Genomic DNA, 15,844 nt, shown 5'->3' with positions numbered 1-15,844 from the left:
CCCCTCCCTCCCGGAAGCAGCCATCTTTGTTTCGGGAAAACTCTTCACGGTCTTAAGGAAGAGGTGAAGCGCTTCCCAGCTAAGTGGCAGTGGGATTTCTTTTCTTTCCCCCCCTTTTAAGACAGTCAACCGAAACATCCCCGAGTAAGCAGCGGAGGGAACGGAAGGGAAAGTGGTGAGTATTGAGCACGCTCTTCCCTCCTGCCCTCACTCAATATGTCTGCGTGACACCGGCGAGGACTGCATATATTTCTCTCAACAGCCGGGCGGGCGGGCGGGCGGGCGGGAGAGAGGGGAAGAGGCCTTGCTTGCGCAAAATGGCCGCCGAGAGCAGAAGGTGGCGCTCTAGGGCGGCGTCTCTATGACCGGGCATACTGGTGGAGTTGACTCTTCGCTTGGGTTGGGGGGCTGGAGAGCGAGCGGGCCCGAAAGAGTCCCGACGAGGAAGGGACCAGTAGCTGCAAGAGAGTCGAGCGTGTGGGCGCCTAAGCCGCAGCGGTGCCTGGAGCTGCCCTCCTCCTGCATCTTTAGCCGCCTCGCAGTTCTGCTAAATCCGCCCTCATCTCACTTCCCGCCCCCATTCTCCCTCTTACTCCATTTCCACTCTCACAGCCCCTCCCCCCTCATTTTTAGACCCCCAACCTCCCCCCCCCCGTCCCTTCCAGCTGCCCACCCCAGCCTAGTCTCCTCTGGGTGGCCTGAGAGGGTCTGATCCTTCTGCACCTTCATCATTTTCCATATTCCACCCAACCGACCCCTCACCCCCTTTCAAAATCCGCTTCTCCTTATTCCGAAAGTTTCCGTCTCGTAGCTCCACGCCTCTGATTCCCTTTCATTCCTCGGGAAGGCACTCGCCTCCTCCTTTTTTTAATTGCTAATATTAAAGTAAGGTGTTCCCTGCTTCCTCTGCCCCATATCTCCCAGGAAGACTTTGCCCTGCCTACTTCCAGTGCAACTTTTCTCTGGTGCTGGCCGCGTGTGTGGCCAAGCCCTCTCTCCGCCACTACTCCTGTTGTCTTGAGAAACCCTCTTTCCCGAGTCTGCCTACCCCACCTTGCTTCTTGTATGTAAACAAGTTTCGTTGTTGTACTCCTTGTTGCCCTTCCTCTCATTTTTTTGCATTGCATACTTACTTTGCTTTTAAATTTCAACCCTCACACTAAGCTTTCTGCATGCTAGTTCTCAGGGGCTTGACCTGTTTATGCAAATAGTATCTCTTCTTCTATATGAGTATTTTAAGGGGGCATGTAAAGACCAGTAACACTGATCTGACTTGTTGGGCTTCTTAACTTCTTTGAAATACTCCTTTTTTGGTGGTTGTAATAATTCTGGTCTGCTGTAATAATTGGGTTGGGGAAGATCTTGCTTGTAAACTGCTTTCCTCCCCCCCCCCCAAACCTGATCTGGTAGTCTTGAGGCTGAAGAGGAGGATGCCAAGGAAATTGCTGTTACCTTATAGATCTGTGTTTTCTCACCCTCGAGCTCCAAGGGGTTTGCATGATTCCTTGGCAATGAACGCAGCCAGAAGTGGCTACCGGGTCTTCTCGGCAAACTCCACAGCAGCCTGCACAGAGCTGGCAAAGAAAATCACTGAGTGAGTGTATCACGTTTTTATGCATCTTGTTCTCCTGTATTCATGAGTTGCAATTAAACAGTATATGAACTGGAAAGTAAGCCATATTTCCTAAAATAGGCTTTTTGCCACATGCCTGAGTTTACATATTTCACTTCAGCCTACTTCAAGAATGCGTGACCCACCCAAGTGCTTAGCATTACTTCTGGTGAGCCCAATTTTTAAGATTCTTTATTTTCACTTTAAAAGGTTGGGGCTTTAAGCGATAATTTATTCAGATTTAAATATTTTAAATTGAGTTTTACTGAGGCTTTTGTAAAGTAAGCATTCGTGATGTATTATAAACAATGTGTGCACATTTGTTGATTCCATTTGTTGCTTTATTAAAGAGAGCTTGTAGTTTTCAACTGTTTTATGTGGTATAGACATATTTTATTTGGGAATCTTGACCTTTTTTCCTCTTAGTACACTGTTAACTACCTTATCTCCTGTAGGTTGGAGAATTTGAAACTGAAACAAAATAATAATTACCCTTTTGTTTGTGGGTCTGCAATATTTGTCTGGTATTGATGGACTGCTAAAAGCTGCTCTTCCATCAACCCTGTCTCTCCCTGATTTGGGAGAGGGGTATTGCCTTGTGTCTGATGTTGGTCTGAATTTTGCAGACAGTTGGAAGAAGTAAGAAGGGTCTCTGCTTTGGAGTGCCTCTGAAGTTTAGCAGTACAGTACTAACATAATAGATTTACTGGAACAGGCCTGTGGCTCATCTAGTTCAGCATCCTCTTATCACAGTGGCCAACTAGAAGCCCATAAGAAGAACATGAGCACAACAACACACTCTCCTCCTGTGGTTTCCAGCAACTGGTATTCAGAAGCATATTGCCTCTGACTGTGGAGGCAAAGTAGTCATTGTGACTACAGGGGAAAGCCTCTGCTTCTGAAGCCATGCACAAACTGGGAAACAAATATTTGTTGGGTATCACAAATGCCAGAATAAGAAATATACCCATCACTGGTGAAAACATTTGTGGTCTGGTTTCTGCAGATCAAGCGTTAGTTCAATCCAAAAGATGGTATCCTATGGCAACCCATTTGCACAGCTGACATCTGTTTGTGCGGTGGAACTTCCCCTTCTCTCCCCCGCCCCCAAATCCTCCCAAATCTGCTCTGGACGGTTGGGGAACCCTGTGGAGCAGGTGGACACCTGTGGCAGGGAGGTGAGGAAAAGGAATTCCGTTATATTCACTGGCACAACATTGGAGGTCTCCCAAAGAAGTTGGGCAAACCCCTTTGGTTAGTCCAGTTAGCATCCCAAGGGTACTTAGAGTGAAAAAAGAGACATTCATTCTCTGTTGCTGTTGTCACTTTCAGGATAACTGTGCTCCAAATCTGTCACCTTTTAAACAGCAGTAAAGCATAATTTAGTTAGCCTCTTATTCTATATTTATAATAATAATCTCATTATACTTTTTGAAAATGAAAAACTGACAACCTGGAAAGCTTATGAACCTTAACCTTCTATTTTGGATTTGTCCAAAGCTCAGAAATGTGTGCGGATTCTTTTCCCTGTCTCAGAAAGGTTTAGGAGCAGTATATGCCACAAAGGCTATGAAAAAGAAACCGTAAAGCTGATTAAAGGGGTAGCCTTCTAATGTGTTGTGTGAAATATCAAAAACAAATAAGCTAACTGGCTTTTGGTTTGATGTTTATGTTCCAACAAATCTCTGATTATATCTTGAAGCATAAATAGCTTTTCAGTGTAACTTGAAAGAGCCTGTGAAGTTGAAATGTACTATATTAAGTAACTGCTTATCTTGTAAATAATGCATATATGCTTGCTAAAATATTTGCTTAGTGATGACTTCTAATTAATGGCTGGTTCTTTTAAATTTATTTAAGATGTATATAACTTGTCCTTCATCTCTTCATCCTAAGGAGAGTTACAACATAACAAAAAAAGAGTAGGAATAAAAATTCCAGCACATCAATAGCAGCAACAGAACTTCCCATAAATTCCCAAGCAAACAGATGGATCATAACCTAGTTCTGCCCTTGTCAGCAATGTTGGCATTAATAGTACTTGTAGAAGGAAAGCATTCCATAATTGGGATAGCACCACCAATAAGGTCCTATCCCATGTCACCATCTGTTGAACTTCCCCTGCTGGTGGGACAACTAGAAGACAACTGAATAAATTTTCTACCTGTATACCTTAGTATCTCTCTTTGTTCCTAGAACGTTTGAGCCACCTGAGGCCTACTTCAGTTTCCCCCAGTTAAATTTCTAATGCCAGAATTATGTAAGTTCCAGTATCCTGGGAAGAGTTAGACCAGGTTATGCAGACTGAAATGCTTTTCAGTCCCTTCTTTTTAATGGGAAATTTGCTTTAAGAATCCTGCAGCCCTGGCTTTAGTTTTAAAATTCTACTTAAACTAGCTGTAAAACTCAGGGTAGATATCCTAAGCCACTTGGATATGTGTGTTTGCTCTTACTGTGATAATAGTTGCTTCAGGAGTGTTGTTCTGACCAACAAGCAGGATTGAAACTTTGTTGTGGCAGGCAGCAGATTGTCAGTAAGCCCTGTCGTTTAGTGCTGAGTTTAGCTTTGCTGTTCTAGAATTGCATGGTGAGAAATCCTATGTTAGTAAGCTATTGTTGAGAATCTCTCTCTATGTGTGTCTCTCTTTCTAGGCGACTTGGTGCTGAGCTCGGAAAATCTGTGGTGTATCAGGAAACCAATGGAGGCAAGTCAGGTTTTTCTTTTTCTTCTAGAGCATTTACTGAAGAACAGACTATAGACATTCCAAAATTGGAAAAAAAAAAACATGGGGGAAATTATCATTTTTTTAAAGTCTCAAGGCCATTTTCCCAATGACTATTCTCCTATTTTCAGAACCCAGAGGTGAGCCCTTTGATTTTCTAGCTGTTTCCACAACACGTAAATAAAATTGCTAAGACTTGTTTGTCAATGGCTGAGTGAGCCTTTGACAAACCTATTCAATATGTGTATTAAAGACTTATTGTGCTTTTTTTTTACCCTTGCAAAAAGAACTGGTTTTTAAATTACATTTATACCCCACCTTTCCTCTAAGGAGCTCTAGGTGGCAAACATTGCCCCCCACAACACATTTTTTCATTCCCGGAACCACATTTGTACCACTGTGGAGTGATAGTTGTGTTCAGATTCCGCCTCTTGTACCTAGTTTTGTGACCTTGGGCAAGTCCCTTGCCCCTATCTTGCCTATTACTGTGTTTCCAGCTTTGGCCAACCAAACGTCTCTGGGATGCTTATTATTATTATTATTATTATTATTATTATTATTATTATTAGTACCCCACCCATATGGCTGGGTTTCCCCAGCCACTCTGGGCGGCTTCCAACAAAGATTAAAAATACATAATGAGCAGGGCATGAGGACAACAGTGTTTCCCTGTTTGTCCCCGGCACCTGGTTTCCAAAAAGGTATACTGCCTTTCAACATGGATGATTAACTTTGTTCTTTCAGCTGATGAGGAGGGGCATCCATTGGCAGAGCTTAGGTGGAATGGTTTGGAAGAGTTTTGGACAAGTTGCGTTGATGGACGGTGGTGGGAATGGCTTGGCAGGGTAGGACTTGCAGTCCTCCCACCTGTTTGGATGCACTAGTAATCCCTTCCCACGCTCACCACATCTAAACCGCATGCCCCTGTCCACTGATCACAACACGGATATTCCTCCAGCCAGCTTTAAATTGTGAACTGCTTTAGAATGCGACATGGACCCTAGGAAGGCTAAAAGAAAAAAGAAAGTTTAAAAACACTGCAATACATCAGGCAGGCTTAAGCTATCAGACAGACTCTAAAGATCCATTATCTCAAATAGACACTTGGAAAGAATTTTAATACTTTAATTTTGTGAAGTCTTTATGCTGGTCTACAACAGTAATAAAGTTGTTGTTGTTAAGTCTTTAAACCCACCCACCCCATTCCAGCCATGTTGCTTATACGTAGGTACCAGTTAGGCTAATTTGCAAGGACTATTTTCAAATATCTGTGCTTCCTTTACAGAAACAAGGGTTGAAATAAAAGAATCTGTTCGAGGTCAGGATGTGTTCATTATTCAGACAATACCCAGGTGAGGGTTTGTGGGAGTTTTGTGTGCGTATGTGTGGATTGAATTCTGAATTTTATAAACCCACATCCTTGGATATGTGGGAACTCTGGTTGAATGGATTTGTTCTGGAGTCTTTCCTCTCTATTTATATGTGTAAATATACTTCTGCCATCCCTACTACCCATTCACCATCGTCAGCAAGAGAGCCTATGATGTTATTAATGCTAGTTAATCTTTTACACCAACAGTGTGGACTTTAAATCCGACACCTTAATGTGGCACTTAAAAGTGACAGTAAAAGAAACCCAATGCAATTCCTCAGCCTGCAAAGCTCTCCTGAAGACTGTATTAGTTACTCTTCCATTTCCTTTCTATTTTGGGATCCTCTTTTTTTTTTTTAAGGTTCTTGCTCCTTTAACTAGATTAATCTTTATAGCAGAACTCTATAATAAAATGCCTCTTGCCAGTATTGTGCCTGCTTGATAGCCTTTAGTGCTGTTTAGTTAAAAGCATCTGCCCAGGAGTTCCCTGCCTTTCTGGCTGTGTGCTGTAGCTTCAAAAAATGATCCTATCTTGCCTGGTATTTAGTTTTATCCTTTCTCCATGTGGAGTGCCTCAACTGCCACTCTCTTTATCTGCTATGCAGATAACCTGCCCTGGTCAACTTTGGGAGCAAGGGCAGGATAGAAATTTAATCAATAATAATATCCAAGGAGCAGCAAGGGCAGTTCATGGGTGCTGTTTAAGTTTGTGGTGTTGGGAAGGTCTGAATCGCAGCAAAGCTGCGACTCAACAGCTTTGATGTATATGTATAAGGCACCCTTTCAAATCAATTTTTAAAAACAGATTTCCTTCTTCCTGCCTCCCAGATATGGTGTAGCTTGCTTGCCTGCACATATCTAGGTTAGTAGCTTGGGGTGCAGAAATAGCCTTAAAGAATAAAAAAAGAACTATTCTGTTTTAGTTCACACAAACCTCTCTGTCTGGTAAGAGCTTAATGCCCCAGATGATGAGGTGAGTTATGGGGCTGGGATGATGGCTCTTGAACCAGCATTGCAGTAGACGTGAATGGTGAGTAAGACTAGATAGGAGTAACATAGTTGGTATCCTACCATGTACCGTATTTACTCAAATGTAATGGGCACCTTTTTGGGCCAAATTACATCACAAAAATTAGGGTGCTCATTAGATTTGATGGCAGATTTACATTTGGCGGCAAATACTGTTTTTATTTCAAAGTTTTGAAAATCGAGGAGCGCTTTAGATTCAGTGGTGCATTAGATTCGTGTAAGTACTGTATATCTATGATGCTGGAAAGACATTGTGTTCTTTCTCTCTCCCATTCCCCGTTTTTCCTGCCTTGAGACTTCTGAACAATTTTAACCTAGGCCTATTTTCTGAACATGTAAATGTGCCTAAAGTATTGGGGCTGTTGTTGTTCCTACTTGGTCATTATGAATCTTAGTTTAAAATCATAAGCATAAGTTGATAGCTTGGTGAAATGCATAGTCCTAGGAAACAATGACTGTCCTTCCTTAGCCTCTGCCACCTTAAGCCACAGAAGGGGGAAATTGTGCACTGTTAACTTTTTGTCTTAATTGCTTGGGGGATGGAGTGGTTTTATGTAATTCTTGGCTACTTCCTTGATGGTGAACAAAGCTTTTTTGTGTATATAAACAGTGCAGTGTGGTGGAGATAGGAGGCAGAACAAACCAATTTGGAGAACGTTGGCAAATGTGTCAAGATAAATGGGGGTTTAATTTTCCGAGGGAAAGCTTACAGTGGAAGAAATGAGAGCAGCTGGCTAAAACACAGACTTAATCAGTCACATGTCTTTGAGAGCCAAAAGACTCCTAAGGGTATCATCTCAGATGATCAGGAAAGACTGTGGTCCAAATCTGGTGGAACGCCAAGTGCAGATGAAAGAAGGGTTGCAGCTTGAATGTTCACTGTGCTTCAGAGAGTGTGCTCCTAGAGTGCTTCCAGGTCCAGAGTTCCCCTAATACCTTCAGCAAGTGATTAGGCATGTTTAGGCCTTTTCACCTTCTGCCAACACTGTTTAGCTCCTTGTTGCAAAAGGCTACTGCTAACATCCCCCCCCCACACACACACATTCTTTTTTGAAACTGGTGATCAATGGGTCTGTCAGGCACTATGTAAAAAGGAAAGAGCTATAGCTGGTGCAAAGGAACTTTTGATACATGTTGACATGGTGAACATTAACACTGCCACAGATGCCACAATGCCCTCTATTTGGAAGGAATTGATCTTTTAGTGCAGTGGTTTTCAACCAGTGTGCCGTGGCACCCTGGGGTGCCTTGAATGATGCTCAGGGGTGCTTCGGGCAACACTGGCCTCTGTCCCTCTTTCCTTCCCTCCCTCCTCTGATGCCCTCCCGTGCCTTTGCCTCCCAAAGGGTTGCACAGCTGTTTGTTGCAGCAGCCCTGGCTACAAGCTCTGCAATTGACTTGCATTTTAATCTGGCTTTCAGCTTATCATTGATTTTAATTATTTGGTTAAACGTTAAAATAGTTGTGTTTAACTGAGTTTTTATGGATAATGTCATTTTTGTAAACTGCTTTGAGGTTGTTTGCAAAAAAACCAAGCTGTATTTTATGGAATAAAGAAATAAGATTGGTAATGGTGCACAAGCTGTTTACTGGGCAGTGTCTCCACCATTTCTGATATTTGCATTCAGAAACCCCTGGCAAGTTTCTGCAAAACCCCAGAGATTCTGTGAATATTACTTTGAAAACTTTTCATTTAGGTTAAAAAATGACTTTGTTTGCTGTGGTCTAAGAAATGAAATAAATGATTTTTTAAAATCTGGTCACATTATTTTGGCTGACATTGTCTTCTTCTTAGAAGAAGCTGTTTCTAGAATTTGACTGGCAGATGGATTATTGATTAATATTTTTGAACAATTTCAGAGATGTGAACACTGCGGTGATGGAACTGTTAATCATGGCTTATGCACTGAGGACGTCCTGTGCCAAAAATATCATTGGGGTAATTCCCTACTTCCCCTACAGCAAACAAAGCAAGATGAGGAAGAGAGGCTCTATAGTCTGCAAACTCCTTGCTTCCATGTTAGCCAAAGCAGGTGAGTGAGCTGACCAGAAGCAGCAAGATTTTACCTCCCACAACAGATCTGACCCTGAAGAAGTGAGTGGCTGTTTTTGCAGAGAGAGACCTTCCTGCTATAAGAATACATTTCTTTTTTTGCAGAAAGAACAGCCAAAAATAATCCTAAAACAAGCCACATATTTAGGATGGCATTTCTAATACTAACAGTGATTTCTATTCAGGAAAAAAAACTAGAAATAGCTACCCTCAAACTAGTAGTTTGATTTTATATAATATAACAAGAAACTCTTTTGGTGCCCTTGAAAAAGTGGTTGAATTTCACCACACCTTTCTCACAGGGTGTTTGTTAGGATAAAATAGAGGGTAAAAAACATACATATATGTTTTTTCTTAAACGAAGGGTGAAATAGAAATGGAATCCTTAAAATTCCTGGCTTTGCTCACTGTGGGTAGGAGACCAGGCCTCTTTTTGAGAGACATAAGTTTGCGAAGGCTGGAGCAGCAAAGGTGACCACTAAAGTAACAAAGTTCGCAGGAGGACTGTTGTCTGGGGCCTACTAAACCTTGGATGAAACTCCGTCTGGCTCTTTTTTTTTTTTTTTAAAAAAAAAAGCCCTGTTCTAAATATTGCACAAAAACATTGGCATAAAGCAGTGGGGGGTTTTTTAGTCTTGTTCTTGCTCTACGTGTTACTACTGTTTCAGTGCCAAAGTCCGTTGTGAGTCAACATCCGGTACATCCATCTAAGGTTCAATGGACCCTGTCACCTATAATGCAGAATGTGTGTGGCAATAACCATGATGGGTTACCCAAACCCAAGAGATCAGTTACCTGTTAGGAGTAAAATTTGTGAATGAGATTCTTTAAACCACTGTTTCTCAAACTATGTGATGTGGTGGACTGGCAAGCCCTACCCTCCTCGTCATGTGCCAGGGACTGGTGCCATATTTAGTTCCTGAAGCATCCTGCCCAATCTTGGCTGTGATGGAGCCACCATGGACTGGCAGCCAGTGACTAGTGAACCAGCACTGGTCTGCAGACTACCTCTTTGAGCAGAAGTGCTTTAAACCCATGTTACCTGGGTACATCAATGTGACTGATACCCTACTGCACTTCTTAAGTGAGTTTAATGGACTAACCTTTTTTTTTGCCTGAGGGTCACATTCAACCTTTGCTAAACCCCAGAGTGGAAGTGGCTGAAAGGGAGCTGGTTACCTCGCTTGCACACAGACTTTGCACATGTTCCCTCTTCTCAGCTGATCCATTCATCTGCATTAGGCCACTGGGCAGTGGGGTGTGGAAGGAAAGAAGCTTACACCATTTCACCCACCTCAGCACCATGTCAACTTTACTTTCTTTCCCCCATCAGCTCTTGCTGTCAGATTTAGTGAGGTCTTGCAAGGGTGGGTTGGGTGTGCATCAGGCCCCTAGGCTGGCAGTTAGCACCCTGGTGTAACGTATGTTCTTTCTTTCTTTTTTATAGGCTTGACACACATCATCACTATGGATCTTCATCAAAAAGAAATCCAGGGATTTTTCAGCTTTCCTGTTGATAACCTGAGGGCTTCCCCTTTCTTGCTTCAGTATATACAAGAAGAGGTGAAGTTACTTTGATCCATCAATAGTTATAATCTCAGCTTGATTAGAACACTGTTTAGTGCTGGTCTTTTTTAGACCTGTATATTGCTTATGCTTGCTATAGGCAACTAATCTTTGCTCTTAAAGGGGATCCCAGTAATATATCTTAACAGCCTCCTTGCTAAAAGTGCAAGCTGCTTGGCATGTTGGGAAGCATTTGCTGATAGCTTGGTTAATACTGGGGGTAATTTTCTTCTTAGATTTTCTTCTGACTTTGCCTCTACCTGGTTGTGGTGGTTGTTAATGAATCCATGGTTTCATGTTTTAGTGTGGCCCTGAGCTAAGGCTAGTCAAATATATATATATGGATGGGGTCTAATTACTTAAACATCCTGCAGCAATGATAGTAAAAACTGTAGAACTATTTAAAAGCCAATTTTAGTTTAATGTCTCCCAGTGTTTTGAGAATGATGATAGCATTGCTCTCAGCTGTCACCCTATGTAACAAAAGAGCAATTTTATTTATTTATTTAAAAAACCTAATTCATTTTGTGTCAGAGTTTAACTGCTTTTAATGTCTCACCATGATTTCAATGTGCTCCAGATTCCTGATTACAGAAATGCAGTAATTGTAGCAAAGAGTCCTGATGCTGCTAAGAGGTAAACACAGTTTAATTTTGATGTGAATAAACCCTACAAAATCAGCTTGTACAGGCAATGTTTAAAGATGCCTTAGCACTAGAGATTAAATGGTTGATATGTGAGGAATTGGGAAAAGAAAATCAAAAGGTGATTGGTTTCTGTTTTCTCTCTTGCTGGAGAAAGTGACAGGCTCTGCTAGGAAACAGTTTCTTTTTATCAGAAGTATAGCAAGGAGATGCACCAAGAACTTGTGGGAAATGCTGAAATGCTGTTCTTCATATTCTTCAACTGCATACCTTAAAACACCAGCGAGAAACCCTGAAATAGATTTTAAAGATATATGATAAATTCATCCCCCTCTGAGCTGCAAAAAGTTCATCTGTGGAAGGATAGTGTAGGAAAAGATCTTCTTAATATAATTTAATAGGCATGAACCTAGGGCAGTTTTTTAATATAGGATGGCCACTGGAAAACTGCATCAGTGTGGCAGATAGAGTGTTTAAAAGATGCATAGCCCAATGCATTTCTGGACCACCACCTATATTTGGAGAGCTTTATTCAGTATCTAGCTCAAGAACAACTGACATGTCTCCCTTAGTTTTCCTGAATTGAAGTGGTAATTCTCTCTTTTTAAAAATCAGAATGGAGTGACAGTTGATGCAACTGCAGCACCTTCAACCTGTTTGGACCTGGTGCATGCACATTCTTCATCCCTTCCTATATCTTTTTACCATTCAATAACTTAGCTGTGTTACTCTTATGTGACTATTCTGGTGTGTCCCTATAGACCATATGAAGGAAACCAGGAATATATGTAAACTGCTTAGGGGGTTTTTCTTGAGTTTTTTAAGGCTTGGGATCAGTCCATCCATGCCAGTAGAAAAACAGTTTGTGTGTACTGATCCTTCTTGTTCAATTACATCAGCTTCCAGTGAATGCCAATACAAATATTTTTGAACCTTTGGAGACACTGTTTCTGGAATACTTTGAACAGTTGATCACTTTGAGACACTTTCCTCTTTTCCCTTTTGAGTGGAGTGTAAAGTAATGCTAAGGAGATCACTCCCATCAGCACAAGGATTTCTGCTTTCCAGATGGAATGGTCTCCCCTCTCCTCTTGCATGCTGTTCTGGAGGAATTTTCCAACCTTCCAGGGCTGATCTGAGTGTGGGGTGGGGTGAGCCCCATTGTGTTAGTGGTACTTGTTGCCCTGGCTTCCGCCAGCACAGCTATTTAGATTAATCCAGACCTAGGTTATATCTTCAGTTCAACATTTGAAGTTATTACAGAGACAGAGGAAAGGAGCATCATGTTTTGGAAGTGTTTGACACACTTCCAAAATAAATAGCATCTGCTTTTCATATTAAAGTGGCAGAAGGTGATTGTGCATGGAGTCCATTTTGTTAAAAGGAAATTGAAAAACAATAGTGAAAGGCATCATTCTTAAGCATTAACTACTTATTGTTAGTTGAAAAAGCAAACTCCTTTCCCAAGCTGAATCCTGTTTAAATGAAGCACATGGAAATGAGCTAAAGCAGAGGACTTTTCAAAAGTGAATATATTTCACCCCACTAATATCTTGTTGCTTTTATGTAGGGCCCAGTCTTATGCAGAGCGGCTACGACTAGGACTAGCGGTTATCCATGGGGAGGCTCAGTGCACAGAGCAAGACATGGATGATGGACGCCACTCTCCTCCAACAGTAAAAAACACTACTCTGCACACTGGTCTGGAGCTACCCTGTATGTTGTTGCATTTTTCTTTACTTTTATTTTCCTTTGGTTTGATGTGCAAGGCATTTCAACGTAAGAGCCATCTGAATTCTCTGCTGAGGAAACAAACTCTGCACATATAATAATTTGTAGCTATCTAAAGGGAGATAAGGAACCAAGCAAAATTAAGTTGCTTTTAAATCAGAGGTCATGCACACATCCAGGAACAATCTGCAATCAGTTGTTTAATGGCAACACCAGAAGTCTCTCTCCCCGCATTAACTTTCTAAAATGAAAACTGGGTGATTTGTGATTTGTGTGTGAAAGGACTGGTCCTGAAAACCTGGGCTGAGCATGTGCTCAAATAGGGTTGCCATATTTCAAAAAGTAAAACCCTAAATACCAGTAAGTTTCACCACCACCACCCCTCCCCTTTGAGGAGTATCTAAAGATGACCTTTTAAAGGGTGGCTGAAATCAGTGCTGTGAGACATAATTTTTGTGCCTCAACACAGTTCATTCAGAATTGCTTAAATGTGACAAGGTTTGTTTGTTTATGTTCAATAATAATAACAGCTATTTGAACTGTCTTTCATTTAAGTGAAACAAAATGTCCACTATGAGGTCTCTTTCATACAAAGCATGAAAGATGAATATGCATATTACAATTCTGATGTTGGGTTTTTTATTCCTTAGTTATGATGGCCAAAGAGAAGCCACCAATAACAGTAGTTGGAGATGTTGGAGGTAGAATTGCCATCATTGTGGTAAGGAACTAAAAGGCCATGATGACAAATGGGATTTTTTCCCCCTAGGTTTCATTACATCTCAAATATTTATGCCTGGATGCAGTTGGGATTTCAGGACTGGGCTAGAAGCCATGTAGGAAAACTAAACAGTCACATTGTATTGTCTGGTTTCACTTTTTTTCTACTAATTAAATAAGGTAGCTATCCTCCAGTATTAAATGGCCTTATGAGGCTGTGGTATAAATTCCTGTTAGTGTTCTATCTGGAAAGAAAATCTAACTCTGATAGACAGTGACACCTAACTGAGTGAAGCTTTGGGGTTCATTGCTAACTTCCTGGACAAAAGTCTAGGTACAGTAGCCTTTCCATTTGGAGGGATGATTGTTTTAAGATGCAAGACTAGACATCCTGGCCTATCCCAGCTTGTATAGTGTGCATGTTGCCACTGTGTCATAGAACTCCATATGAACAAGCTTTTCAGAACCTCCTACCCAAAGGTCCCTATTCTGGTTTCTCAAACAGTCAATAAAATTGACAGGGCCTTGTGCCAAACCAGTACATTTTGTGTAGCCTGTGTGACTAGCTTCCTAGTGCCTGCCTTTCCACAAGACACTTCTTGAGTTTGTAACCAGGAGCATGGGCAGCTTGCATCCTGTACCTCTCCTTGAGAGAGAGCTAACTAAAGCCATTTTTGTATTTTCAAATATATCTTTGCCCAAAGAAGCATTTTCATGTATATTTTCCAAACAGCACTCCTTCATAAATCTTTGGAAAGTTTGTGCCTGTCATGTGCTCATTATAGGAACTTAGCCCTGTCCAGGAAGCAGACTCATACCATGCTGGTATAAATACCTGCTACTGAAATCCATATTGGCAATGTACCAAAAGTTCATATGTAACTTTAGGTTAGACACTGAAGCATCTTCAGATTATTCCAGATTTGCCAAAGTGGTTACATACTGCTTGTGGGACAGTGGAGCAGTTTGTGCTTGCTAATAACTTCCAGATTTAACTGGGATGTGTTTTGCTTCTCAGGATGACATCATTGATGATGTGGAAAGCTTTGTGGCAGCTGCAGAAATCCTGAAAGAGCGTGGTGCTTATAAGATCTTCATCATGGCAACTCATGGGCTTTTGTCTGCTGATGCTCCACGTCTAATTGAAGAGTCATCAATTGATGAGGCAAGTCTTGGTATATTGCTCTATGGGCAAGATTCCCTCTTATTTGTGTATTAGTGTTGCTTTAAATAGCAAATGATGGATTTAGATTGATCAATAAGTTGACAGATTTGTATATGGAGTACAAGACTGTTGCACATTCTGAATATATAAACACACAGCATCAGTTGGCTTCTGCATGAATCTAGCTGTTGCTGGACTAGGATTCCCATCAGCCCCATGCATAATGATCCATTTTCAGGAATGACAGGAATTGTAGTACAACATCTTGAGGACTAGCCCCCTGCCCTGCTGCAGCATATATTTTTCAGTAGATGGTAAACTAACTGGAGTTAAAGAGTTTTGCTAAGATTGAAACCAAATGCTACTGGTTCATTACTCCAAGAAAAAGAATGGCTGGTTTAAACAAGAACCTTACAAACAGGGATTCCCATTCTTCCACTACTATAGCTCAGCACTTACCGTATTTTTCGCCCTATAGGACGCACCGGCTCATAGGACGCACCTAGTTTTTTTGGGGGGGAAATCAAGGGAAAAAAAATTTTTCCTGCCCAGGTTTGCGCAGCCATCCCCAAGCTAGAAGAGGGAGACGGAGTGCTCCGTCTCCCTCTTCTGCCTTCAGGGACAGCTTCTCTAGCCTCCGTGGGGCAGCGGCTTGCCCTGCTGTCCCCCGAGCTGGTGGGGCTGGTGATGGGGAGAAGCAAGCTTGCTCCCCCCCCCCCCCCGCTATCCCCGCCAGCCTCCAGATCAGGTCGGGGAATAGCGGGGTGGCGGCGCTCTGCCTCCCCGCTATCCCCCGAGCTTGTGGGGCTGGTTGGGGGGAGAAGCAAGCTTGCTTCTCCCCCCCTGCCAGCCTCCAGACCAGGTCGGGGAGTAGCGGGGTGGCGGCGCTGCGCCTCCTCGCTGTCCCCCGAGCTTGTGGGCTGCAGGCTGCTGCCCGCAAGCCTTGCGAGCCCGCGGGACCTCCCGCCAGGCTTGCAAGGCTTGCGGATAGCTTTCTGAAGCCTGGAGAGTGAGAGGGGTCGGTGCGCACCGACCCCTCTCGCTCTCCAGGCTTCAGCGAAAGCCTGCATTCGCCCCATAGGACGCACACGCATTTCCCCTTCATTTTTGGAGGGGAAAAAGTGCGTCCTATAGGGCGAAAAATACGGTAAATGTTTTCTGACCACAGAAACACAGAGCTGTGCTGTGGTGGCTGCCTGTCTCAGTAATCTCATACTTCAGACCAGGGG

General features: G+C 42.5%; 1 protein-coding gene across 4 annotated transcripts in view; it reads left to right on the top strand.

The window, feature by feature from the left end:
- Nucleotides 1-30: 30 nt before the first annotated feature.
- The window catches only part of PRPSAP1 (phosphoribosyl pyrophosphate synthetase associated protein 1), a 20,925-nt gene continuing 5,111 nt past the window's right edge, over nt 31-15,844 (top strand). The window contains exons 1-10 of one of the 4 annotated variants that reach the window (XM_081850865.1): nt 31-175; nt 1,483-1,594; nt 4,265-4,317; nt 5,621-5,687; nt 8,597-8,769; nt 10,237-10,352; nt 10,936-10,991; nt 12,570-12,715; nt 13,381-13,451; nt 14,469-14,615. In XM_081850865.1, the coding sequence (XP_081706991.1) occupies nt 1,512-1,594; nt 4,265-4,317; nt 5,621-5,687; nt 8,597-8,769; nt 10,237-10,352; nt 10,936-10,991; nt 12,570-12,715; nt 13,381-13,451; nt 14,469-14,615 (912 nt within the window). In that variant the 5' untranslated portion in view covers nt 31-175; nt 1,483-1,511. Of the gene's footprint in view, nt 176-348; nt 1,595-4,264; nt 4,318-5,620; nt 5,688-8,596; nt 8,770-10,236; nt 10,353-10,935; nt 10,992-12,569; nt 12,716-13,380; nt 13,452-14,468; nt 14,616-15,844 lie in introns of those variants that run through there. The other 3 variants (XM_081850864.1, XM_081850866.1, XM_081850863.1) reach the window with 3 other exon arrangements.

Source organism: Podarcis erhardii, assembly GCF_964252035.2.
Source record: "Podarcis erhardii genome assembly, chromosome: 2".
Classification (NCBI taxonomy): Eukaryota; Metazoa; Chordata; class Lepidosauria; order Squamata; family Lacertidae; genus Podarcis; species Podarcis erhardii.
The sequence above is the reverse complement of the archived record's forward strand: the minus strand, read 5'-3'. Positions and strand labels throughout refer to the sequence as shown.